Source organism: Mustela putorius, unplaced genomic scaffold (genome assembly GCF_011764305.1).
Source record: "Mustela putorius furo isolate JIRA1106 unplaced genomic scaffold, ASM1176430v1.1 tig00000785_pilon_pilon_pilon, whole genome shotgun sequence".
Classification (NCBI taxonomy): domain Eukaryota; kingdom Metazoa; phylum Chordata; class Mammalia; order Carnivora; family Mustelidae; genus Mustela; species Mustela putorius.
Genome location: NW_025421480.1, coordinates 848873 through 875000, shown reverse-complemented (window position 1 = coordinate 875000; position 26128 = coordinate 848873). Strand labels below are relative to the sequence as shown.

Genomic DNA, 26128 nt, shown 5'->3' with positions numbered 1-26128 from the left:
GTGAGAGGCAGACAGAGTTCTGGGGGTGTCAGTTCTCAGTTCTGTTGCCCGGGGTTTTCAGAGCCTCCCCAGTTCCTAGAGCTCCTCCTTTCTTCTGTGACTCACCCTCCATCCACGTAACAAATCAATCCCCTGATTAAACCATCACCGCCTAATTTGGGTTGGGTTTCTGCCACTTGCAACTGAAATGTAGCCGACCATGTAGAAACTGATGGGTAAAAGCGGAGCATTGTTACAGGCCCTGAAATCGAGAACCAGGAGACCTGAGGTACTCGGTAGACCAGGGAGGATCTTTACCCAATGCCGGGCCTCCCAGCCTCCCAAGGGTCAGATAGTAGCAAACTCTGTAAGACCTCCCTCTTTTCTAGCAGAGTCAGAAGGTTTGAGACACAGTGGGAATTACAGGGGCTTAGAAGGAGCTGGAGAAATGACTGGAAGTCTTCGTTCTCGGCCCCTTCCCAAACCGCCCTGCTGTCCCATCCCCCCACAAGCCCGATGCAATGCGTCAGGACCCGTCGACGACTGGAAAGCCCTTTATACCGCCAGGATGCTGAGTAGAGGAGGCAAGTTAACTTTTTTCAAAACTCTTCTCAGCCTGTCCCATGAGAGAAGTAAACTGAGGCCTCAGTAAGCAGAGCTCTGAGTCCTGTTCAGAGAGGAAAAACAAAAAAATAGTGAGGCTGAGATGGATCTACATTCAAGAATTACGTCTCAGCAAGATTTCTGGCATTGGTTTCTGTTTAATGGGATATCCAGAAAGTGAGCCAAAAGCTAACCGGGCCAGATCTTAAAAGAGGTGTGTGGTGCTCCTGCACCGGGCGCTGTCCGGGCAAGAGTACAAATGAAAGTCCAGGTTTATCTCCAGACATTTGTTATCAATCAAGCTAACAAACTATTCAACAAATTATGTCCGACACTCTTCTCTTAATGAACATACTTCCATATTGACCTGGAAACTCAGGCTGACATGTAGGATTCTCGAACTATTTGGAATTCCTTCCCAGAAATGCCCTGCGGGGATGGTCAGATCCTAGAACCCCAACCTGTGTCCCGCTCACCTCCCTTTCCACGTCAGCCCGTCCTGCACCCAAAGTAGACTTCCACCCACAAGGGTGGCAATGGCATTGTGCTCACCGAGCTCCGGCTACACACTCTGACCCCCCCGCAAACAGCAGTCACAGGAAGAGAGGCCCATGGGGCCCTGAAAGTGGGCTCCAGACTACCGGGACAGGGAGCCTCAATCAGAAATGCCTGAAGCGTGGTCTACGGTGAGGACAGCGGGTTCCAGGTCCCGCACATCTGGCTGGCACTGCAGACTCGTTGCCCAGAGGCCGGACACCGTCGGAAGAGCGCCAGTGGGCTCCGGGGCAGGGCGTACAGAGCTTGGCTTGTCTAGGGGTGCAGCCTCATTCCAGCCTCTGGGACCCCAGGAGCGGCTCGGCTCCAGCAGTCGTACTTTGGGTCCAGTGGGCACCCCCGGGGATTTTAAATACAGCCCTGCGATTTGAACCAGTTGCCAGCTGCAGCTCAAAGAATCCTTATTCATAGACTTGCGATGCCAAAGGGTCTCGAGCAAGTAGTCTATGAGCCACGGCTTCCACTTCCATTTTTCAAGGAACTCATTCCTACCATGACTGGTCAAAATGTGTCTCCTTCGCCCAGCTCTGCAGTAAACATCCTCGAGAAAGTCATGCATCCAGGGGCCTTTCCTCCACCCCCAGTGAAGCTGGTCTGCTCCCCAGCATCTGACCATGCCCAGCACTCTCTTCTCTTCGGAGACTCCTTTTCCTTAACTCTGGGGCAGCCAACAAGCTGGTCCTCCTCCTGCTTCTCAAACAGCTCCTTCCAACGGCCTTCAGCAGCTGTCTCCTCGCTACATGTTCTGCAGAGTCGGACCTTCCTCCCTGGACTGAAACTACAGATGACCCTCTGAACCACATGGGGCCGGGGCGCCACCCCGGTGCAGTCAATAATCCATGTGAAACTTTCCACTGCCCTAAAACTTAGCTACTAACACCTGCTCTTGACCACAAGCCTTACCAAGGGCACAAAAAGTCTTTGCACACAAATTCTGTGCATGTATTCGATGCCGTATCTTTATAATAAAGTAAGCTAGACAGAAAAAAATGTTATTACGAAAATCATAAAGGGCCACCTGGGTGGCTCAGTTGGTTAAGGATCGGCTTTGGCTCAGGTCACGATCTCAGGGTCCCGGGACTGAACCTGCACTGGGCTCCCTGCTAGTGGGGAGCCTGCGTCTCCTTCTCCCTCTCCCCCTTGTCCCACCTCCTTGTGCTCTCTGTCTCTTTCTCGAATAAATGAAGTCTTTTAAAGAAAGAAAATCATAAGGAAGAGAAAATACAGCTGCAGTACTGTGCTGTAAAAAATCCACATTGGTGTGAACCTGGGCAGTTCAAAAGTGTGTTGTTCAAGGGTCCACTACGCTTCCAGTGGAAGCACAAGGACTCTCTTCGCTCGAAAAACTCATTCATTCTCGTACCTCGAGGTATCACCTCCTTAAAGATGAATCCCAAAGTTGTATCTCCATCCTTGACCTTGGTTTCAAGCCAAGCTTTCATACCTTAACTTACATTTTGTTGTTTTCAAATTCACTTACGTACTTAAAACTGCCATTACTGCTTCTTTCACAGGGTCTCACATTTCTGTTGGGTTTTGTCAGTTTTGTCTGTGATCCCTTCTCCTAGTTCCCACTTTTTAATTTATTTTTATCTTAGACTCTATTCTCTTTCTCCTGCCATAAAGTCTTGTTGATTCTTTCCTTGCAAGATGTGCCTATTCAACCTTTGCTTTTTGTCTCCCCGCCAACTGTTCTGCTTCTAGTTCCTGTTCTGTTCTGGCTTCTCTTCATTCTTGTACCACAGCAATCCTGCTGTAGTAGTATTTTTTGCATGACTTTTTTCCTACTTAATAACTTTTAGTGGATTTCTATGGCCTGAGCAAAATTCCAAACTCCTCTGTCCGACACACACACCATACTCTGCGAGAGGAAAGGCTCAGTTTCAATCTCCAGTGTTTTCCTCCACGTGGATTCAAAACAAGCCTCCGTTCCATCTGGGCCTGTATTGTCACGGTCCCCGAACACAAATTCCTCCTTCCTGTGTCCCCACGTTCATCCGTTTTCTGTTCTCTGACTTGAAGGCAGCACCTCCTGTCTTCCCAGTCCTAGAGGATTAAAGGAACCCCACATCTTCCGTGAGACCCTCTCTCGCTTCAGCTCAGTGTTTCTACTCTATTCGTTTGACATCTTCACTTGTTGTCTTGACTGTTGCATATGTTGGTTCCTCACGGACTTCCCTTTTAAATCGGATCTTAATCTATATGAAAACAGAACATATGCCCCACCCCCATGCCCACACCCAGTGCTACACACAGTAGGTGCTTACATTTTACTCTGTTACTTCTCTATTCTAAAATAAACGTGTGCGCTATTTTGTCTGTTTTGTCATATAGAGCTGGTATTATGGATTCTAAAGAAATGGGTGAAAATTAACTAAATTCTCATAAAAGTGTTCCTTTACGCATTATGCCAATAAATATCCCCTCTCCCTCCCACCATTGTCTTTGCTTTTGAGGAATAGACAGTTTGCATTTTTAAGAAATACTACCACGCTCCAATGAAAGTTCTGTCCACAAATCCCTTCTGCCTTCACTCTCCCGGCAGGCACCCTTAGGTCCTAGCAGACTGATTTTTGAAGTTCTAAGAGAAAAGAATCAGTAGACTCAAATGTATGTAACAGAAGACCGCATAGTAGCATCCTTCTTTTTATTGAAAAGGAATCATTTCTATTCTAGCGCAAACAATGTATATTTTACATCATAAAGCAAGATATAATTTACATATTACATTTATTAGGAGATCTTTATACCCTAAGTGTCATTCCCTTTTTTATTCAGTCACCTCTTCTGGTTTGACTTAACCTGCCAAGTGTCCTACAGATCAGCATCTAGTTTGGGGAGGGACTGGGGACACAGACAGACAGTTTGCCCGTTTTCATCTGTATCTGAGTTGAACGATGGTGAGGGAGGACGCCTTGGAACGTTGTTGGCCTGAGGCCCTCAGTGGAGACCTGGCTTGGAAGCCAAAAGGCCACTCCTCTAAATCATATATCGAACTAATACTTAAAAAAAAAATCAATAATAAATGAACAATACTGAGTGCTTGTCTCATGTGTATACTTCTTGATCAGGTGCTTAGATAATAAATGTTTGTGGTGTTGAGTCACTAGCAATGAAAATTCCTATGGATGACCAGCACTGGCTACTCTCTGATTTCCCAGACATCGCTTCCCAGGCACTGGTGGCAAAACTGCCCAGTTTCACATAGCGTTTGGGTTTTGGGTTCAGGCTTTTCTGTTCACTACTGAAAACGGATGTCAGGACGAAAGCTTCAAATGACTTTGTTTCACGTGACCTATTCCTTTCCTCCCTCTTCAAAAATTCCCCTTTCCTAGCAACACCTTGTCTTTATGAGTTCTGTTCCCTGCACTGTAGCCCAGAGTCCAAACTCCAGATGTTCACCAATTTCTTGGATTTCACTCAATTCACAAAGAATGTTTTCATCTGTTAGTTTACACTGTTCCTTTGAATCTTGATAATCTGCAGCAGCTAGTGGGACCAAAGAATTAGTCGAGGGAATCCTTAGGAAGCAAGTAATATGTGGTGTTCAGCCAGCCCACATAAAAGATCCGTAAGAAATATTTTAATAATACGCTAGAGGAAGAGGGAATCAGTGGATGGAAGCAAAATGCACAAGATGGGCTTTCTTCTTGTTACTAAAAGAAGTATAGATTCAGCATTTAAAATTACATTTTCCGATTGGTGAAAAAGTTCCACCATTGGTTCAACTTGCTAGGCCGAGGGGGGAACAAGCGTGAGCTGAAAGTGCATCTTAAACTCAGCAGTCCATGCCAGTCACTCAGAGTTGGCGTATTTGGCCAAAACCAATCTAAAGCTTTTTAATTGCTGATAACTAAAGGTATTAGAACGAACCTGGTCAGGATAAAAATAGGTCAAAAATATGTCTGTTCTGTGTATCTTATTCTTTGGTCAAGTGATGTGATTTTTGAGAGGTCTGTAAATATAAACCTATTTCTCATTTCCAAATACAAGGCTGTAAGTATTTACAGCAAGGTAGCACTTCCTTGCTAGAAAACAAGGCTTCCAGGTACCTTATCCTTCCATTAACATTGTATACTTTTGTAGTCCCTTTCCTCCCATGGCTACCAAGTGCTGCACAAGCAGAGAACACAGGAAAGAATGAAGGAGCAAATGAATAGAGCCTCACAACACCCCTGTGAGGTAGGTAAGTATTGCTAAACCCATTGTACAAAAAGGTAAACTGAGGCACAGCATGGTGGTGTGGTTTGGTCTTGTCCACCCGACAAGTTACAAAAGCACAGCTGGAGACAAAAAGAAAGAAACAAAGACAGGTCAGTCCTGGCTCGCAGCCCTAGGCACTAAACTTTATTTCAAAATATTAGTAAAAGAATAGCCCACAGTCGCCTCTTAAAGTTTTGGAATTTAGACAAGACATTAAGGATTCCATTCAAACATGTGTCTTTCAGATTCCTGCTGAGTGGAGAAGGGGCAGATGGCAACATGGCTTTCCCTCCTCTAAATGTGATCCCCATGACGTGTCAGGATATACTCCTGTTCCACCAGAGCGGTCTTCAAACTCAAGAACATTTTTACAGCCTCGAATAGGCTCTAATTTATTCAAAGCTCAAATGTGAAAATGCGACCTGTTCTGAAACAGATGCCCTGTGAAGTGCTCTGTGGCCTTGATGAGAACTTTGTGTCAAGAAAGAAAGGGAGATCCCCCAAAACATCACTGTAGAGATCAAGGACAGTGGTGATGGTGTGAGATGTGCTTTTGGTAGTGTTCGAGAAACTGCAAACTCAAGCTTGCAAGAATATTTTAGATATATATACATAAAATATATAAATATATACAGTATATATATAAGTGTGCATCTGACTATCCTTAAGGCACTAAAGAGATGTAGGCCATGCCTTTCACAACTCAGTCTTTGTTTTCCTAAAGAAATCTCTCTCCCTCTCTCGAATGTCAAGCCCATGACAACCATTCAAAAACAACAAATACCTTTGACTTACGATGGCTGATTGCCTGGATGGGGGTCAGGGGTGGTGGTGATGGCGATATCATCATCTATAGCTTAGAGCTTAAATCTCTAGCTGATAAGGAGAGCTTCGATCTACAGCTTAGAGCTCAGACTTAGCCAGACACAAGCCAGTGACCAGATGTTGTACATAATTGCTTTCTGAACAGTAGCTGATGGGAAGACCTTACCATGACCGACAGAGATGGAGACCACAAGACAGGAAATCGTGTCTGGCACAGATTTTTCAGAGAGACTTTGGCTTCTCAGAAGCTCCTAGAGCTTTTATACAGAGAACTGGGAAGAAAGATAGGGGCAAGGCACTGTGGTTCAAACAGGTCATGAGGAGATGCTAGACAATGACTCTGAATGTATATGTGGTTTCTTTGGCTGCTCTAGTTTTTTTGTTTTGTTTTGAAACTCATACGGCCATGGGGGTGGGTGGGCTGAACCTAACTGAAGAAGCTTGGAGTATATTAAAGCAAAGCACACGAGGAGAAGGAAAAACAAAATCAACACACGCAGAAGCACGTGGTGGTGGCGGTACCCCGGAGGGCGGAGAAACACTGGTGAACTAATTTTCATTTTGCTCCTCTCCGGCTTTTCTCTGCCATGGTCCCAATGTTTGAGTTCAGGTTTTTTGTTTGTTTGTTTGTTTTATTTATTTTTTCCCCAACAGATGAAGAAATGACAGAGCAGGAAAGGTGTCTTATGGTGTTTGATTTCTTCGTAGGCCTGTTTAATGGTTTTTTCTCCTCAGTTGACTGTTGGCACCTGGTTCCTCTGTAAACTATATTCCTTGGCCTTCAGTCTCAGGTTGGCAATGCTGTTGGCCATGTGGATGCCCTGTGCAGGGCTAGTGTTGGCACATGTGGCAGAGTAAGTAGCCATGGCGCTGTAGGGGCAAAGGAGAGAGCAGGGAGAACAACAGGCGTTAGTTTCACGAAGCCGCAGTCGGCGCCCCGGGAAGACACGAGTCTCGGCACGGGGCGGGCGCGGCGGCGGGCTGCACGGGCGACCTCTGAGGTCTCTATCAGCCCCGGATCTGCATGGGTCTAGGGCACGCGGGCAAGGCTGGCAGCGTCCGGAAGGGCAGGGGAGAGCGGGGACAGGGCGGGCAGAGGGACCTGCCGTGTGGGACACAGTGAGGCATAGCGGACTTCTGGGCCGAGAGGAGAAAGCTGCTTCTGCGGAAAAGCGGGACGTCTCCCGGCCGGTGGCCTCTCTGCATCTGTCACAGCCCCTGGAGCCGGGAGCGACACACGCGGCGTCTGGGGGGGGCGGGCACCGTGGCCTCGTCACCCCGTGCCCACCACACTGCGGGCCGTCGGCGGGGCCGCGCCGGGAGCTGCTGGAGCAGCAGAGCCCCCGTCCCTGACCCCGCGGCCCGGAGCACCAGGTGCTGCCGCAGCTTCCTGTCCGACCGGCCTTGACTTTGTAGCTTCTTCCCAAGAGGACTTGAGTAGCTCAGGATGCCTTTAGGTTAGTTATTTGGGAACTGTTTAAATCCCCTACATGAACGAGCAAAGGCCCTGTCCAGGTTCAGGATTCCTGGCCTCAGAGAGAACTTTCTCTCTTTGTCCTTATTCCTGAGAGAAACCTGAAGTTGTTTTTCATGGTCAGAGATGGTAACTGAGACCCAGAAAAGCAGCTGGACAGAAATGGGCACTTGGTGGCTTTCTGTGAATGGAATCCATGAATTTCTTTTAAAGGAAAAAGTAAGGGTCTCTCAGACTTGGAAGCAAATTATTCTTTACTGTCTACTAAACAGTTAAAAGGGAACTCGTTCTAGTTAAATGAAAATGTTTCTAGTTGTTTCTAACATTAGCAAAATCCCTTTCAACGGAGGCCTGGAATGAGCTAGACTATAAATGGGACTCCGGGAGCTCCACTGCTGACTGCACTCCGGGGCGATTGACCAGCCACACGGGAGTTGGTGGTTCTGGGGATCAAGTGACAGACCAGAGACAGAGACAAGTAAAGCTGCTCTCCAAATAGACCGCCTGTGCCGGGCGTCCCTGTTCGGGAGACCATACATTGAGACTTACGGTCAAGACTCACAATAGCCTGTTTCAGCTCACTTACTAGCAGTTAGCCCAGGAAAATTCAGTTCATGAAGTATAATTAGTCCCAGATCACTAGGTCTCTCCAGAAACACACATCCTTAATTTAAAATTCTTATAGCGCTGGTGTGTGTGTGTGTGTGTGTGTGTGTCTTAAGGCAGAAAAAGGGAGACTCCGTACTGTTCCAAGAGAATTCTACGTTCTTCCATCTCATTTTCACCTGCTTCACTCTTACCCATATCCGGGGAGAAGCCCTCAACCGTCTGTGCACAGCTGGGTTCTCCGAGGGCACCCAGTAAGTTCCCTTTCCGCACTTACGTCAGTGCCTCACTGTAAGCGCGCAGATCCGACCCCACATCTGACCCCGTCCACCACTGTATCCTCGGGCGGAGCTAACCTCGTAGCTGGCACGTGTCGACGCTCAAGAAAGTGTGTGACGAATACAGAGCTGAGAGATCTCCTGTGAGGAAATGACTCCTGCTCAGTGTCCGTGGTCTCCTCGGCCTCCTGCTGGGAGTGATGGGTTTTCAAAACTGGCTTACCAGGGGCACCTGCAGGGCTCCGTGGGTTAAAGCCGCTGCCTTCGGCTCAGGTCATGATCCCGGGGTCCTCGGATGGAGCCCCACGTCAGGTTCCCTGCTCAGCGCGGCTTCTCCCTCTCCCTCTGCCCCTCCCCCCACTTGAGCTCTCTCTTTCTCACTCACACTTTCTCTCAAAAAAAATAAATAAAATCTTTTTAAAAAATTCACCAATATTCTTTTATCATTAGGAAGTAGTCCTTCCTATTACATTTGCTCTCTTGACAGAATGAGCACGATCAAAGGAATGGGACAAAAGCCAGGGCCAATGACTACACATTCTTGATCCATCAAAAATATCTTTAAAAAATGAACAAATATTAGATTAGTACAGATCTAACAACAGACTATCACTTTCCTGCTGTCTACCAACAGAGCAGAAAAAGAGTCCCCAGTTAAGACAGGTTTCAATTAGGAGTGAGGTAAATGATCAGAAACCCTGTTAAAATAGGATACGTTTTTTTCTTTGTTTTGTTTTGTTTTGTTTTGTTTAGTGATACACCAAAAATTTTCATTTATTTTTGAAACCCATATAGTACTCTCATTTAATTTTTGTATGAATTACTTGCTTCCATTCAAGGCACTACCAGAAATGTATACAAACCCGTAAATCCTACATTCAAAAAATTGCTAGTATATACTGAAACCCAAGGTTTCAAGGAAATCAAAGATGTCATTTGTTAGGATAAGAGACCACTGGGTTTGGGAAATGCTTCTAAGTTACAGATCATGAAATGAACCCAGCACCTTTCTTAGCCAGGTTTTAGTTAGAGAATTAAATCCTGAAGATGGTCCATAGTACCATTTAAAATGCATAAGAGAGGAACTGAAATGGCACATTATCTATGTTATTGGTTAAACAGAATAAAATTGAATGGCTCCTGGAAACAGAAAGCTAAAATTTTATGAGAGAGCATAAAGAAAAAATTCTCTGATGGTAAATTGTGGATGGTCGTGGAGTATCACTCTTTCAAGTACTTGACCTAATTCTCTTGAGATTCCATTTTCCTTTGAGGCTCTAGGCAAGCAAAGTCCTATTTCATAGAGATTTTCTCCTTTTTTTAAAAAAGATTTTTATTTATTTATTTGACACACAGAGAGAGACCACAAGTAAGCAGAGAGGCAGGCAGAGAAAGAGGGGAAAGCAGGCTCCCCACTGAGCAGAGCCCTGAGACCATGACCTGAGCCGAAGGCAGAGGTTTAACCCACTGAGCCACCCAGGCATCCCGGTTTTCTCCTTTTTTGATGGTCAGAGATCAAGTCCATTTTCCATAGTAGACAAAGGGGACTGGAACCCTTGGGGGTTGTTTTTGTTTACAGAAGACATCATCGCTGTTTTCTAAAAACGTCTACTATAGCTTTGACTTCAATATTATCTATTTTACAGACAATTTTTATAGAGCTGCTTTGTAGTTGACTAATTTCATCTGATATTCTAGTCTGAAGACTTCATATGGTAACACATCTTTTGGAAATACTGAGATTTCCCTCTCAAATGTGTCCAGAAAATAATCCATTTTCCATCTCAAAACCAAATCAATGCAAATTAGTTATATATTGCACAGGAAATTGGATTTTCACCGGGACACTTTCCCCTAAATGGAAGCCTGAGTTTCTAGAGTCGAGAAAGTACCCTTGTCCGATTGTACTGTGGTGCTGTTGTAAGGGTATCACTGCATTCATGACCCTGTGCGATGCTTTGTAGGTAGCCCTCAAGTTAGTGGGGCATGAAGATTAGAACAGCAGCTGCTCTCAATGAATGAGTTTTGCAGTTTCCTAGCAGCACAACAAATGATAACATTTGCCCTTGGTAAATGTTTAGGAAATTATAAATTTTCAAAAATGGATCCAACTTAGTCTAGCACATTGCACAGCTCTAAGAAGTAGGACACAAGAACAGAGCCCGTCTTACTTCATAGACGACTAACCAGGGTTTGGAATAGCGCCTGCACTAAAGAATTACAAGTCTGTGCTCCGTCTGGTAGTTCGACATGGTTCTAGTTCCTCGACTTGCACTGAAAGAGCCATGGAGGCAAGGAGCGGGCAGTCCGTTGACACACCAGTGACAAGCGAGACGTCTGACAGGTCAGAGAAGACAGAATTAATGAGTGGGTACTCTAGAGCCACTTAGTCATGCTTTAAAGAAAGCATGAAAAGTAAGTTGGAGAGGACCCACTTCCCAAAGTGACAACAGACGTGAGCGCCTTGGCTGGCCGCCAGCGAAAGACTGTTGTGACCACCTGTTTCCCAGGCCACCAAAACTTACAAAGGTCTATGTTAGGCAGAGAGAGAGGATCTTGAAACGTTTTCTCCCAAGACGAAACCAAAGAGGGTTAATTAGGTATTTTCGACCAATTTTATAGGACCGTTCAAAATGTGAAGCGAGCACTCGTTCCTACACAAGAGGACACTTGCCGGGATCAGAAAGTGAGACACAGACTAAGTGATCCCTATCGATGACGCACGTGGTAATGTCAAGAGCTTAGCGGCACCGACAGGTCCGGCCCGCTGGTCCTGCCTTCTAAGAGCCACCTGCCTCTCTAACAGGACATGGATATGAGCTGAGCACAGGAACTGGGTTAATAGGGTTTGGCGAAAGCATCTTTTCTCTTGAGTTTTGAAGAATGTCGGTTCTTTGTGTCTGTGACCGAGAAACTGCTCTGCCAAGTGAAGTGCACTGCGGAAGCGGAGATGGAACAGAAATGCTTGGGTCCCATCTGTTGATCCAGCAGCTCTGCGCCGGAACGTGGACGGAGCTGACACATTTAAGCAAGCTTGAAATCTTTCCATCTCCTTGTTTGGAGATTCTTAACAGACGGAGATCAGCCACAGACGGCAGAATGCTAACTGCGGCGGGGGTCGGCTCCACTTGCACTGGGGACAGATCATTTTTGATCATTTCAACCTACCCCGGAAGGTTGTCGGGAGGAGGAGCGTGTTCAGATCGCTGCCAAACACCAAGGAAGCGTGGAGAATTCTATATATGGTATGATTCTAAACCAGGAGACTTACAGGCACCTGCCCCTCTGCTTTTCGAAATGCCCCACAGATCCACCAAACACTTGGGGGAAAATAGCGCCTGCCTCTGTTTTCAACGCAACTTCGTTTTCTCTTTGGCCCTCTCGGACAGATGATGACAAGCTGTTGAAAATTCCCCCCCAAAGACAAATCTGTCGGCCCGAGCAGTCTGGGTGTCATCCTGAGACCCTGAGGTTTCACCAGCTTATTGGGGTTTTTCTAAAGGCGGTGGGCGCGAGGCCGCTGCGGCGCGGTGATGCTGGCGGTCGGAGGCCAGGCTCCAGCTGCGGCTTTTGCAGTGCGAGAACCAGGTATACCCGCTCTACCTAAGCCCACGCCATACCCGCTCTCCTGTGGACGTTTACCTTTAAAGAGAGACCCCATAAATCCTTCTGGAGGTGATCCTTTGTGATTAAATAAGCATTTCTGAAATTCAGAAGCTGATTTTCTGCATTAGCCTTGGCGTGCACTGTTCGCTCACGATCCTTCTGCCGAATCTAACTTCCCCTCCTAGGAACATTTTACACACGGGGCCTGCATCTCTCTCTCGTCTCGAGGACTTTCGTGTCGCTTCTTTCACATGCACGTCGGCGACCGGGACTCGGACGCCCTGGGAGGTGTGGAGAAGGCAGACGCCACTCGCTCGGCCCTAAGGCTGCATGAGAGCCTGACAACCCGGCTGACGGCCTGCGGAGTGGCCGGAGCCAGGACAAGAACACGGTTCTTCTGACCCCTGCCCCATATCCTAGAGTCCCCTACTCCTGGGGTCGTAGCCTCAGTACCACGGGAGAGCAGGTTAGAGACGCAGCCGAGTCCTGAGCCAGACGTACAGAACGCGTCTGCACTGCAGCCTGATCCCAGGAGACTCCCGTGCTCAGTAATCTCGGAGGAGCCCTGCTCTCGGCTGTGCGACTCCCCTTAACTCCAAGGACACATACGCCCACGGCTCTGCTTCCCCATCATATCCCCACTTGAGGACTTCCCTGGTGGCGTTGCTAAAAACTGCCAAGACCCGCTTTCTCGAACACACTTCGTTCCCACTTAAACCCTACCCCCAGCAGCCACCCTCGTCCCCCTCTGACAAGTTACCTTTTCAGTGTCTTCCGTTAGAATCCGTTATGAAGCCCCTCGTGTAAACAACATCTTGGGAGGGACGAGGATCTATTTTTGAAAGCGTGAAAGGGAGAAATGAGCCAAATGCGTTCAGTGGATGTCAGGCAGCACCATGACCACGATCAAACGGGGAGGAGGAGCAGGACAGGGAGGGGAGCCGTGGGCAGGGACAGCGGGCCGCTCTCTCGCCTGTGACTAGTTTTCTGGGAAGCCCAGTCCTCCCTCGGGAAGTGGCACTGATGATCCAGGCCATTCTCCAGCTCCCATAGGAAAGGATGTCTCTGGGGAGAAGCTTCTCGACTACCTCATCTGGAATAACAGGTCAAAGTCTAGGATTTGGTTGGTCACTGCTCCCCAGGAGTTGAAGCCCCCACGCGATTTGTTGGACTTACTACCTCCGGTGCCGTGTGCGCCCTCCCTTGCCCAGTTCTGATCTAAGCAGTGGGCGCGTGTGCCAAAACCCGGCTTCCCCCCCCGGGCGATGGGTAGATGCAGCAGACACCTGCCGGCACAGCAGCGTCTGTGTCGGAGGACGCTTTGCTCCTCCTGGTGGTTCAGTTGCCTGCCTGACGTCATCACCCATAACGTGCTCGAGGGAACGGACGGGGCCATGTCGTGCTATAAATAGGGGGAACCATATGTCCCCAGTGACGCCTGTTTCTCTGGTGTCATTATTAATAGCACTCCCCTTTCGCTTTCCGAAGCGCCCCAGCTTGGACAATAAATTATACGGCCACCATGCTGGATATAAAAGACACCCAGAAAAAAATGTGTCGGCTCTCTCCCATCCCATGATTCTGACCACATGCAAACGATTGCTTTGAGTCTTGGTTCCCTCCCCTCCTCTTCCAGGGGAGAGCGGTGGAAGCCAGTGAGCCATCCTTTCTGGCAGAACCGCTCACTCTTGCCTGGTCGCATGACCAAGCCACATCAGCCCTTCAGGGGATGCTCACACACCCCAGAAGGCGGCCCTCAGTTGCACGCATGCAGCCCTGATCTGAGACAGACACTGAATCAAAGGGCATGTTTACAGTTTCCCGGTCTTACTCTTTTTACTGCATTCAGTGTAATGGAAGCCTGAATCTGAATGAGAACATGGTGACGTGGCCTAGTATGCTGGACAGACAGACACAGGCACCACGGGCACCGGGTCTTACTCTGCTGGCTGAAGGCTTACACTTGGGCAAGTGTTCAGTTTCTTCTTTGGAACCAGAGCAAGGATGGAGCTAGCACACAGGAGCGTTCCAAGGATTAACCAAAAGAAATGCCTTTTAATGAATGTCACATGTGAGATAACTAACTTGACATCAATGTACCAACAGAAATAGCCAGTTAATTTTTTTTATAACACAAAAGGTCTCTCATTTCCTTTGCTTTTCAACACTTGTTTCTGTTTTATGTTTCCTAAACAAGACACATTTCCTACCAAGCTTCAAATTGTGAAACCATAATGTATTTTGGTCCTAAACAGAGCAGAAAAATCTCCCGAATAACAGAATAGCCTTGCCACTTTTAGAAATTAACCAAAATATAAACACTTCAGTCAACATTGGGTCAAAAACATTGATATTGATTAAATTAGTGTTTTAAACCATCATTCTTCTACTTCTATCTGGAGATTAATTTATTCTTCATACAGAATATGAACAATCAGATCCTATGCGATTTTTAATTATTTTTTTTACAAACTCTGTATCTAAGAGAAACAACTATATAAAAGTATACCATGAAATGAGTCAAAAGCACTAGCTTCTATGATTTTTAAATGAAAACAGCAGAATACAAGATATGTACACTAAGGCTACACTATATAAAATACTGAACTCTTAATTGCAAAAATAAACGAGTTATATCAAGATGGTGGCATTATGAATGCTTCTTAAAAAATGTATCTAGTATTTCTACATAAATCTTTTAAAATAAAATAGAACATTTCCCAAAAAGGCACACACCGATTGCATGTTGGTGATCGCAGCATGACGCCCATGTACCACACGTGTGTGACGCGGGCGCTGGGGCGTGACCCCCACGTAGGGGCGGGTGGTCTGGTCCAGCACTAACTCGGGGAGGCGCTCAGCCTCACCCCCGCAGTGTGGTGCCCTCAGACTCTCTCTCAGGCTGCCAAGGACTACGCGGCAGCCATCTGGATGGCTGAGAGCCGGTGTGAAACGTTCCTAACTGGGACCCAGGTAGGGAAAGGAGCAGGACTTCCTGGTCAGGACCAAATTCAAACCAGAGACCTTAAAACATTAATGTTGAACCACATCCATTCCCAAGCCACTGAATGAGTCTGTGAGCTATCAATAATGATCAGACAAACAAAGCGGTCTTCTACTTCTTTAAAATATTAAAAGATACGTGATTTCACAATGGTCTTCAAGATGTGGTTTTAGTAAGTTTTCCAATGGGAAAAGAGTCTACATTTTAAATCGGACATAGAGATAGGACTGATCGTTTGAAATCAGCAAGGCTTACTATATCTGAGAGCTGGAGAAATTTCCAGTTTCCCAGGTATGGGGTCTCTAAGTGCTAAAACCAACATAATTCAGGCTAATTGCACCATGGGGGATTAAAAAAAATCCAAACACAACTGTGGCATTTCTTTTAAGGAATCGGTGTGGAACAGGAAGAACAATGAGGTGAGGCCTTCGCTTTGATTAAAACCGATTCTGAGAAGTATTTACATTTCACGGACATGGCTTTTCACGTTAGGAGCTGAACTTCAGCTGGGGGATCATCTCCTATAATTAGTTTAAGGCCGCTCTTTAAAGCGTTGATTAACCTTCACAATAAAAAGGCAAATAAAGACATAAATGAATTTGTGAACACTTCTCCACTGCAGCTGGCCAGAGAGAACGCGCAGCCTTGACCCTGGGTCTAAGAGTACTCAGGCTTAGGTTCAAAGAAAGGCACTTAAGAACAGTAACTATGCTTAGGTTCAACTTCCCTTGGGCTAGATTAATCTGTGTTATGGGAACGGCATAATAAATGGAGGTTAAAAGTCTTTCCAAGAAATTGAAATAGTACTCTGTTACTTGCTTCTTGAAAATTGTTCACCTTTTTAATATAAAAGTTTAGTGTGAATCACACATTGTTTTTATCTTTTAAAAACCCCACACGGACAAACTGGCCCCCAAAGCACTCCAGAGAAGTGAGAATTCGCAGTAGAACAGGAAGGTATTTTGGATCATAAACCATCCCCACCCGCTGACCAGGGACCGTGGCCATGAGCGTGGTCAGAACGGCTGGGGGTGGCCCTTCCTCCCTCTCTGGCTCTGTCTCTCTGTGTCTCTCTCGCTCCTCCCTCCCTTCCTTTTCATCTTCTTCTTGTCTTTTAATTCCAAATCAGTTTTACCATAACGTTCACCTTTGAGCCTACACTTGGAGCCTTACGAGTTAAATTTCTCCTTCAGTGTAATGAAACCCATCTATCTTAAATTAGGAAGTGGCGTCAAGTTTTGTTCCTGAATGGTCGCAAGAGGGACTCTGGGCAAAGCTTAATGATCTTTTCTTTTAGATTCTTCCCCATCTTTGAAACCTTTGCAAGAGTTCCTGAGTCCAAGAGGAGATTGCTGATGGCCCGTCCCTCTCTCTTCTGCCCCAAACCCTGCTCCTGGGGCAACTAGTAATCTCCCGTGAAAATCTGGGGGTGTCAGCAAGTTGAATGTCTCTGAAGAGGGTAACCCAGTAAGAAATGTCAGCCGGCCGCACCAGCAGCTGAGCGTGACCGACCGCTGAGAAACGTGTGGAAGTGGAGCAAGGGGGGGCGGGCCCGCCATTCACCTGTACGGAGAGGCCGTCCCCCAGGAGAGATAGTCGGTGGGTCGTGGAGCAGGACGAGGCACGATGGGCTGCTCCACAGCAGTCACGTCCCCTGAGTAGGATTTGAGGAGGGAAGCGTTTTTGTTGGCCAGCATGGCTCTCTCGTTCCTGCGGAATTTGGCTCTTCGGTTCTGAAACCACACCTGGCAGAGTGTGGGGAGGAGCAGAGCACAGCGGGGAGAGGGAAACAAAGAAGAGGAGGTTACGCGAATCACGCCAACGGCCTGGCCAAGGTTACCCTCTAACGCCTCCCCAGGGAAGAGACGGGTCAGGCACAGCCCTCTTCCCAGAGCGATACAAAGATGCCACAGTCCTTCCCTGGCGGCCGCGTGAGCTCACCGCCCTCCTATCAGAGACGATCACGACAGGCCCCTGCGGGGCCTCCATCACCACCCCCCAAAGAGGAGATCCAAGACCAACCCACGAGGCAGCAAAATGTGGTCTATAACCCTTGTTGCTTTGTAACCAAGGAAAAGAGAAAAACCTCGCTAGACCATGGAGACTGGCTTTTTTAGAAGTCTTTTTCAGAATTCTCCAAAATGTGAAAATATCATATGCTTATGAAATGCTTATTGGACATTTAAAGAAAGTTCTCCGTGTCCAGATCCACTGGTGCCTGCGGCAAGAATCTACGAAGCAAGTGGTTTACTGGGGCCTTGTGAAGAGCACCAGGGCAGGGGCAGGAAGTTACAGCGAGAGGACCCGTCCCCGCTCGCGGCACACCTCTCATTTATCCAGAGCTGTCAGGGCTAGAAACTTCCAGAAGCGTACTGCATTCATTGCTTCTACTGATCCTGCTCATTCCATACACTGGGTTTTACTTTTTCTATTTCAGAGTCGAGGAAACAGGTTCGACGAGAGTAAGTAATTTGTTGGCGTTCACTGGGATCGGAAGCGGCTGCGTTCCTGGGCTCGAGGACATCTGGCTCGTGACCACTCCAGTCGTCCAGAGAGCCACGGATTCGTATGCAGGCGTTCACTCATTCGAGAAAGCTTTTGGAGGTCCCTGCCATGTTCCAGAGCCTGTGCTAATTGCCGGGAGTAGGGAGATGAGGCTTATTTTCTGCTCATAGCAGCTCCCATTCAAGTAAAAAAGACCGGCACGTACCTTTGACAAACTGCAAAACAAATCTTTTAGGTACAATTAACGGGAAATGCAGGACGAGGCCTGGGAAAAAGCCATCCCGTGGTGTGGAGTGGGATAGCGCGCAGCTCCTGGGAGCAATGCTGGTGTAAAACACCACACGGCTAGTGCCCCGTGGGTCGTGTGGGTGCAAGGGCCGGGCAGAAGTCAGAGAAGGTGACTCGCGCTTGCTTTCTGGGTCCACACGCATCCCACTCTTTTCTTGCTGATATGTCCTTGGCACTACTGTTACCTTGATCGTCTTAAATGTAAATGGAATCGGCTGTCATCCACAGCTCTCCATTGCTCACCGAACAGAACCGAAACTTCTTACCATAGAACAGAGTCTGCTCGGGAATGAGCTCTTGGTCCACCAACCCAGCCACATCCTGCATCTCGTGGGCCTCTCGCATGGACCCTCCGTGTTCCAGCTCCCGCCTCGGGCTTGGGACTACCGGGTGTGTTCAGTTGTTCCCGCTTCTGAATAGTCAACCAAAGGCTCCCTCTGCCTGTGACAGTCCCCCTCTCCGTCCAGGCATCCAACAACTTGCTTTTCAAGATTTGACTTTAATATCCCCTTCTTGTGAAGAATCGTAGTGGAAAGAACATGACTAAAGTCTGATGGAGTTGGATCAAAATGCCGGCCCCGCTGCTTTAAAATGCCATCCTCAGCGCCTCCGCACCGCCCAGGGACACTAATACGCACGGGGCTGTCGTGAGAGTGGCACAGAATGGGTGCTTCTTTTAAGTGTATTTTTACCCCTTTTCCCGGGGCAGATTTGATCGTCCCTTCCTCTGGTCTATCACGAATTCTCGTGTATTCCTTGAGCGGAGGAATCATCTCACGCGTCCGAACAGGGTGGCAGGCCCGTCTACGGTCTCGGTCTCCCACCGACCACGCCCTGGAGGAGCAGGCCAGTGTCTTACTCATCCCCACAAAGTGAAACATTTCCAAGAGCATAATAGGTGCTTGATAGCTGTTCGAGGGGGAGAAAAAGAAGAGGAAAAAGAAAGGGGGGGGAGGAATTTTTGCAAAAGTGGTAAGATACGGCTCCCATCGGAGAGGACTCACAGACTCGTGGGGAAGTTGGCCCACATACGACTCAACATGACGCGTCGTGCTGTGACGGATGCTGTAAAGGCCAAGGTCGGAAGGGAGCGGTGCGGACTGCGGAAAGGGGACTCCCGGAGGAGGAAGGACGTGGCGGAGGGAGAGTTCTGTCCGCTCACATCCCAAATGCCCACAGCCCCCAGAGGGGTCAGAACACAGTGGGGTGAGAGAGCAGGAAGAGCGAGTAGTTTCAGCGTCTAAGAAAGCCTTTGTTTGTCGCTGTACCGGGGCAGGACCGGCTCACGAGCCGCTCCTCCACGTTGAAGGAAGGACGATGCCAGCACGGCCTGTCCGGGTGCCCTTCTGTGCCAGGCCAAGTGGCGCTTCAAGGAGCTGCGGGTCTAAAATGACTCACTACCCCGCGGCGGGCCAAGGCCCGGGGCACAGAAGAGGCAGCGGGTGTGAAGGGAGAGGAAGGGATTCAGGTGGAAGCGCAGAGCGCGTTTGGAGCACCGGAGGGCAGCGTGGGGCAGAGGCCGCGGGAAGGCAAACCTCGGGGCTGTGCTTGGGCTGGCGGACGGGACGACACAGCGGAGTCTCGTCTCTGCGGACCCCGTGGGTCCCTCTCACCCCAGCAGGGAGGGACCGCCAGGCAGTGCTGAGGGCCTCGCCCCCACGCGGGCAGGGGTCTAGACAATCTTCCCTGTCGCTGACCTCTGTCTCCTCCCAGGGAGGCCCTTCAAGGTGGGGTCACCGCTTCCCTATGGGGCGGCTCTGGCCAAGGTTCCCCTCGGGTGGAAGGGCCCTCCAGGGCCCTCTCCATGGACTCAAGCGTCCCTCGAGGTATACAGCGCCTCGTGGCACAGACACAGTTGCCACCTCCATGCTCTGCGGGGTCTCGCCCCAGTCCTGCCGGTCCAGAGATCTGTCACACGCGGAAAGAAATCCCTCAAGCCGGGACTGAGCACAAACACTTGGGACCATTTCCTCGAGCGGACAGGACGGATGGGCCGGATCCGCGCGCGCCCTTGTCAGCCGGCAGCGCGGCCAGCTCCGGAGGACACCGAGGTCATCACCTGCGGCCGCGGCAGCGACGCAGCGGGACAAGGAGCCCTCGGCCGGGAGACGCCGCCTCACTCCGCGTCTCCTCCGGGGCCTGAGCTGGGTCCGTTTTCAGGTCCCGGCCGAGCCGCTCGCCGGCTGTGCGACGCCGGGGGGACGCTCCGAGCTCTCTGTGCCTCAGTGTCCACATCTGCAAGGCGAGGGGCGTCCGCCCGCGCCCTGACGAGTGCGCAGACCGGGTCACGTAAAGGCCTTAGAACGGCACTTGGCACAGAGGGTTCCAGAAGTGCTGGCGACGGGGCGATTGTCGTCGTCACGAATCCCGCCGCGTGATGTCAGGGCGGCCGAGCGGCCCCGCGAGGACGTCGTAGGCCGCGCTGCCCCCTGCGCTGCCCCCTGCGCTGCCCCGCGCGCTGCCTTCCCCCTGCACAGAGCACGGAGTCGCCCCTACACGGGCTCCCGGGCGGCTCCCGCCGCGCTCGCGTCCGCTCCCGGCAGGGCGCACCCCCAAGTCGCCCGCCCGTCTGGTCACCCCGAAAGCAGCAGCAGGAGATGAGGTGCGGGGGGTGGTGTCGAGTCAGTCGCTCGGAAAACAACGCGGGTCGCCGGCTCCGCAGGGCCGGCAGCCGCGGGGCGCGCCCCGAAGCGGGGTACGGCCGCCCACCGAAGGGCTCGCAGCGGGTCCGTGGAAATCCTGCGCGGGGACGCCCGTGGCTCCGTCGGCAAAGCGCCTGCCGCCCCTGGGGCCACGATCCCGGGGCCTGCGGTCGAGGCCCCCGCGGGGTTCGGCCCCGCCTCCCCCGCCCGCCGGTGCCCGCCGGCGCCCGCCCTCTCGCAAATCAATGAATAAAACCTTAAGAGCAAATAAAAGGCTCCGCTGCCCGCAGAACCGGGTCTGGTCGCGCCCCCGGCGGCCCCTGGAGCGGCCGGCGCCGCGGTACCTGCACTCGGGCCTCGGTGAGGTTGACGCGGCGCGCCAGGTCCTCGCGCACGAAGGCGTCGGGGTAGTGCGTGCGCTCGAACACGCGCTCCAGCGCCTGCAGCTGGCTGCTGTTGAACGTGGTGCGGTTCCGCCGCTGCTTCCGCTTCTTCTTCTCCTCCGAGTTCAGCGGGTCACCTGCGGCGGGAGAAACCGAGGCTGAGCAGCGACGGCCGCGGGGGTCCCCGGCCACCCCCTCCGGAGCGCCCGCGGGGAGACGCTGCGCCCCGCGCCCCCTTCCTCCCTGCCCTGTTGGAGCCCAGCGTCCCTCCCAGCGCGCGGGCGCGGCGGGCCCCGGGGCCGTGAGTTCGGGCGCCGGCGAGCCCCGCGGTCCTGCCGTCTGGGCCGCCTGCACCCCCGGACCAGCCCCAGCCGTCGGGAGACCGCGCGCTCCCGGACGCCGGCTCTGCCCCCGCGGCCGCGGACACCTCCCTGCCGCCGCGTTCCCCGGGCTTCTGCGGAGATGCCGGAGGACAGGACGTTCCGGGGGCCTGAGCTGCCTGATGCGCCTCGTGATCCTCAGCACAGGGTCCTCCCAAGGAAACCACAACTCTGGCTCCTTCTCGTTAACGCACCCACGGAGTCACGAGCCCGGGGGCGCCTGGGCGGCGCAGTGGTTAAGCCTCTGCCTTCGGCTCAGGTCATGATCTCAGGGTCCTGGGATCGAGTCCCACATCGGGCTCTCTGCTCAGCAGGGAGCCTGCTTCCCCTGCCCCCATGCCTGCCTCTCTGCCTGCTTGTGATCTCTGCCAAATAAGTAAAACCTTAAAAACCAACCAACCACGAATGCGGAGTGACTCAAACTGGTGAGGACGATTCCCGTTTCCCCACGCGTTCTCCAGGGGACACCGAGTCATTCCTACCTCCTGTGCTCGAGGCTCAGTGCTCTGCTAAGGGCGGCGGCCGAAGCCTGGGCCCAGATCAGGGAGGCGCCCCCACACCCGCCCCCCAGCCAGCACGGGCCTGAGGCTCCCCGGATGAGGACCCCGGCCGGGACCAGACCTCAAGATCTCTGAAACAGTCTCGCCCAGGACCTCTGGGGAATCGTGACCCCAAGTTTTCACCTGTTTTCCTGTCGATTCCCCCAAACACACCTTGGCAAGCGGCTCACCCAGCCCGAGCATGAGGCGAGAGGATGGTGGGTCCCCCCCTACCCCCCGCCCGAGCCGGCACCGACAGGAACGATGGATGCGGGAAGCTGAGCCAACACCAGCGGCACCGCCGCCCCCAGCGAGCCGTCCCGGGAGGCCGGGCCACCTGCGGAGGCCATGCTGCGCCCAGAGATGTCCAACGCAGGGGTGCGGAGCCTGAGACACATGCTCCGCCGGAGGAGCTGGACTTCCACTCCCGCTGCCCTCCCCGCAGACTCCCAGCCTGGCGGGAGACAGACAGACGAGAGCGGGGACAGACGGAGAGAGGAGCTTGGCCCCGGCTCCACACGCTGGAGGAGCTCCTGGGTCTTTTCCCAGCACTGGACGTCTCCTGATCCTCTGGCCAGAGACACAGAACACACTCAAGAAAGCCCCCGCTCAGTTGCTGAAGCGTGGACTCCTGATCTCAGCTCGGGTCCTGATCTCAGAGACATGAGTTCAAGCCCAGCACTGGGCTCCCAGCGGGGCCAGAGCCTACTTACAAAATAAGTAAAAGCAACTAGCATGAATCCGGATCCTCAAGAGAACTGATACCTGCCTGAGCTGTAATATTATTCTTGTCACAAACTGAGGGCACGGTCTACATTTGGATGTGGATTCAAAGTGCAGCTTATATCTAGGATCCCCCAGCCCGGATCCCTCAGTGCCTGACAACTGAGGCCTCCAAGTGGTTTTGCTCAGAGACCCCTTCTCCCTGAGGGCTGAGCGGAGATCCCACGTTTCCTCGGGGTGTTTCAAGCACCCGGAGAGAGCTCGTACTTGTTGAACTTGAAATGTCCTTATCTTTTTGGGTTTCTGCTGAAAAACCCATATAATCCCAATTCCATTCCCCCGGCTAAGAAGAACTGACACTTACTCCTTCTGTTTTAGGGTCATGTTCACAGTCGACCACCTCCCTGGCTTTGTTCCCTTTGTGTTCCCAGGAGCCTTGCGTCAAAGAAGCTGCTGTGACACTTTCGGTAAGAATGTCATTTCCGCAGCATCCTGACATGAGAGCCAGTTGAACGAGTGCGAATTCGGGGACCAATCAAGGCCTGGAACATTCCAGCCCACAGCCCGATTGTACCACTGTTCACCTATCAGCAGAACCAGCCACAGCCACATCCACACTAGAACCAAAGTCTGGGTCAGACAGTGCTCAGCAGGGGCCCTACCTCTGTGTTCTCCTTCGTACTTAAATATTTGGAGTCTTTCCTGCGGTTTCCATTCTCTTTCCCCAGTCTTCCGGTCTAGCTTTATATGGCTTGTACTTCAGTCTCTCTAGGTCATCCGGGCCTTTCTGACGGCAGCACAATGTGCATTTCGTGTTCCTCTCAAACGCGGCTCAGGAAAAAACCTGTAGATTCCATCCTGCCCCGGACTGAGACCGATCAGACAGACCCTGGACGATTACGTTTATTCACATGAAGGAAACCCCTTATTAAGCCAGTCCTACGGTTGGTTTGTTTCCCTCAAAGAGAAGTCTTTCTCTGATAGAGCCACACATTCTAAATTCTTTATGTGCTGCCAAACCGTGATCAAGAACAAGAATATTTTATGTTTGGTTCTTAGCCCTACAACCTGCTACATAACCTCTTGGTAGTTCTTTAAAACCTTCCACCGTTCGCTCAGATTCCACCGACTGTCCACAAGAAACCACCAGCTCCCTGACGTGGGAGCAAGGGAAATGGAGAATTATAGTTTATGACACAGAATAAATAGCTAGGATGACCTGACACGAGGCCAGCAAACGCTTCCCAGTGAATGTTCTTGTTGTTTTTAACAAATGAAAACACTGGCCCGGGTCATGCTGAAGGTGAGAAAAGACACACAAATAACGGGTCCGAGGAGCCTGGATCTGGCAAACGCCCTCCCTAGCGCCGGCCTAACGGGCCGAGACGATGCGTCGAACAGCTCGAGCGGCAGCTCGAGCGGCAGCCCGCGGGCTCGGCTGTCTTTGCTCACCCGCCACAAGCTGTTTTCCTCCAAGAACACAGAAGACGGGAGAAGACAGGACCCAACCCAGGCCCCTGGGCGCCCGAGAAGAGCGGTGCAGGTCGCAGAGCTTTACAAAGGCCTCGTTCGCAGCGCCTGTGAGAAGCCCTTTCTCGCAGATTCTGGACGCCGGCTGAGAGACGGGGAGGAGGTCGCGTGTGTGTGGTTGGAGGGGGTCGTCTTTCCTGTAAAACCAGTCACGGGGCAGGTCGGTGTTAACACATGCTGCCCAAGGACACCAGTGTCCAACTGGACATCGGGGGCGTCTCAGGCTTTGGGGTTCTGGCGTGGGCGGGACGCAGCGAGCTGCGGGATAACCACAGAGGGCGCGGGTGCGACTTTATCAAAGTCGTAGTATTTCTGATGCGAGGCATTTGTGGGTTTTGTGAATGATTATGTATTTTTACGTGTGTTGTGGATGATGGAGTAAATTGCCAGTATACAGTTACGGCCACGTTTCCTAATTGAAAAAAAAAAAAAAGCAAAATGGCCCTGTGAGCCGGTGTGCTTTCACGTGGAATCATGAGTCCCAGAACACTGGCACCACAGGAAGCCGAAGACGCTGTCGGCTTCCACGCTCTTATTTTACAGAGGAGCGTCATGAAGGCTCGAAGAAGGAAGCGAGAATTCCCGCAAATCACGACCCGGTGTGCCGGAGCCGGAGCTGGACGCCTGCCCTGCCAAGCCCGCTGCGGCCTCCAGGGCAAGTGACCGCGGTGACGCGCGTGAAGCATCAGAGGCACAGACGAAACCACGACCCTGGGGAGATGTTGTAGGAAATGCAGGCTTTTCCACATGAATTCTACAAAGAGGGTCTAAGAGAGAGGGTCCCTGTGTGTCACGCGGTGTCATTCCTACCAGAAGAGTCACAGAACTGTCAGCTCTCTCATCTGGAAGAGCAGATGATCCAAATGTTCTCGAAGTTTCTTTCTCCATGGCCTCCGCTCCTCTCCGCTTCATCAGTCACACAGGAGCAGGTCTTTACGAAGTAGCAAACGCCGCTTTCCGTCTTCTCTCTGCTTCCTTATTAGCGCTCACTTCCGTTCCCTTCAGGACACAGTTCAAAACCCCCGTTTTGTATGGTGCGTCCCAGTGCGACCTCCTCTGAGACGCTGCGGTAATTTCCATCCATACTATCACTCCATTCTCTTAATCCCTACATATATTTTAGTGTGTCATCAAACACTTAAAAAAATGATGGTTCAGTTCTCTCAGAGTCAATGTTATGTCACCTCTGTGCGCTCCACATTCCTGTGGAAACGACTGAGGGTCTCTTGATAAATGATGAGACAATAAAATCTTGAAACAGTCATGGTCATGTTGTGGCATAAATGCAGTCCCAGAAACTTAGAACTTTGGTGATTCACCTGAAGTTTTGAAGGCTGAATAATTTCTGAATTCCCAATTATTCTTTTTAACAGTTTCTAGCAAATCACTGGGTTAACGGTATCTTTTGTTTTTGGATAACTTTACCCGTGGAGGACAGAACCTTCACTCTCTCTTCTTCAGACAGGTTAGTAGAGATGGGAGGAGCTGTGTGGTTCTGATTCCTTTGCGAATGAAGAAATTCGTCCTTCCTTTTCATTCCATAGTAGAAAAGAGGCTCCAAGATAAAGGAACGGTTCCAACAAGGAGAAACACTGGTGAGAACGAGATGTTAAAAGGAACGGCCCTTGTGATGGATGCGGATGAGAACACATGGGAGCGTCGCTCCGAGTCCTCAGTGGGAGGCCCCCTACGTTCAAGTACAAGGTAAAGGGAACAATAGGTCTGTGCGTCCCCAGGGCTGCCATCACAGGGGACCCCACATCTGGCTGCCAAGCTGCCCTGAAGGCTGGGTGGGGAAGACCACGTGAGGAGGTCGGTCCTCTGACGGGGGACCGGGCAGCACGGGCGACCCCAGCTCCCGACGGCCTCGCACTCGCCAGGCGGGCTTCCCTTAGCTCCCAAAGACCCCGACCCTCTTCTGCTCTGCATCTGGTGGGAGAAGCCTTGGAAATTCCAAATAGGTCAGCCAAATGTAATTTAAAGGTACAGCAAAAACATATTTTAG

The 26128-nt window shown here is 50.9% G+C and overlaps 1 protein-coding gene across 2 annotated transcripts in view; it reads right to left on the bottom strand.

The window, feature by feature from the left end:
• Positions 1-3746: 3746 nt before the first annotated feature.
• PRRX1 (paired related homeobox 1) overlaps positions 3747-26128 on the bottom strand; it is a 73332-nt gene continuing 50950 nt past the window's right edge. The window contains exons 2-5 of one of the 2 annotated variants that reach the window (XM_004756688.2): positions 20913-21088; positions 16697-16878; positions 12890-12961; positions 6898-7035 (exon numbers count right to left, since the gene is read on the bottom strand). In XM_004756688.2, coding sequence (XP_004756745.1) covers positions 12907-12961; positions 16697-16878; positions 20913-21088 — 413 coding nt within the window. In that variant the 3' untranslated portion in view covers positions 6898-7035; positions 12890-12906. Of the gene's footprint in view, positions 7036-12889; positions 12962-16696; positions 16879-20912; positions 21089-26128 lie in introns of both variants that reach the window. The other variant, XM_004756687.3, reaches the window with a different exon arrangement.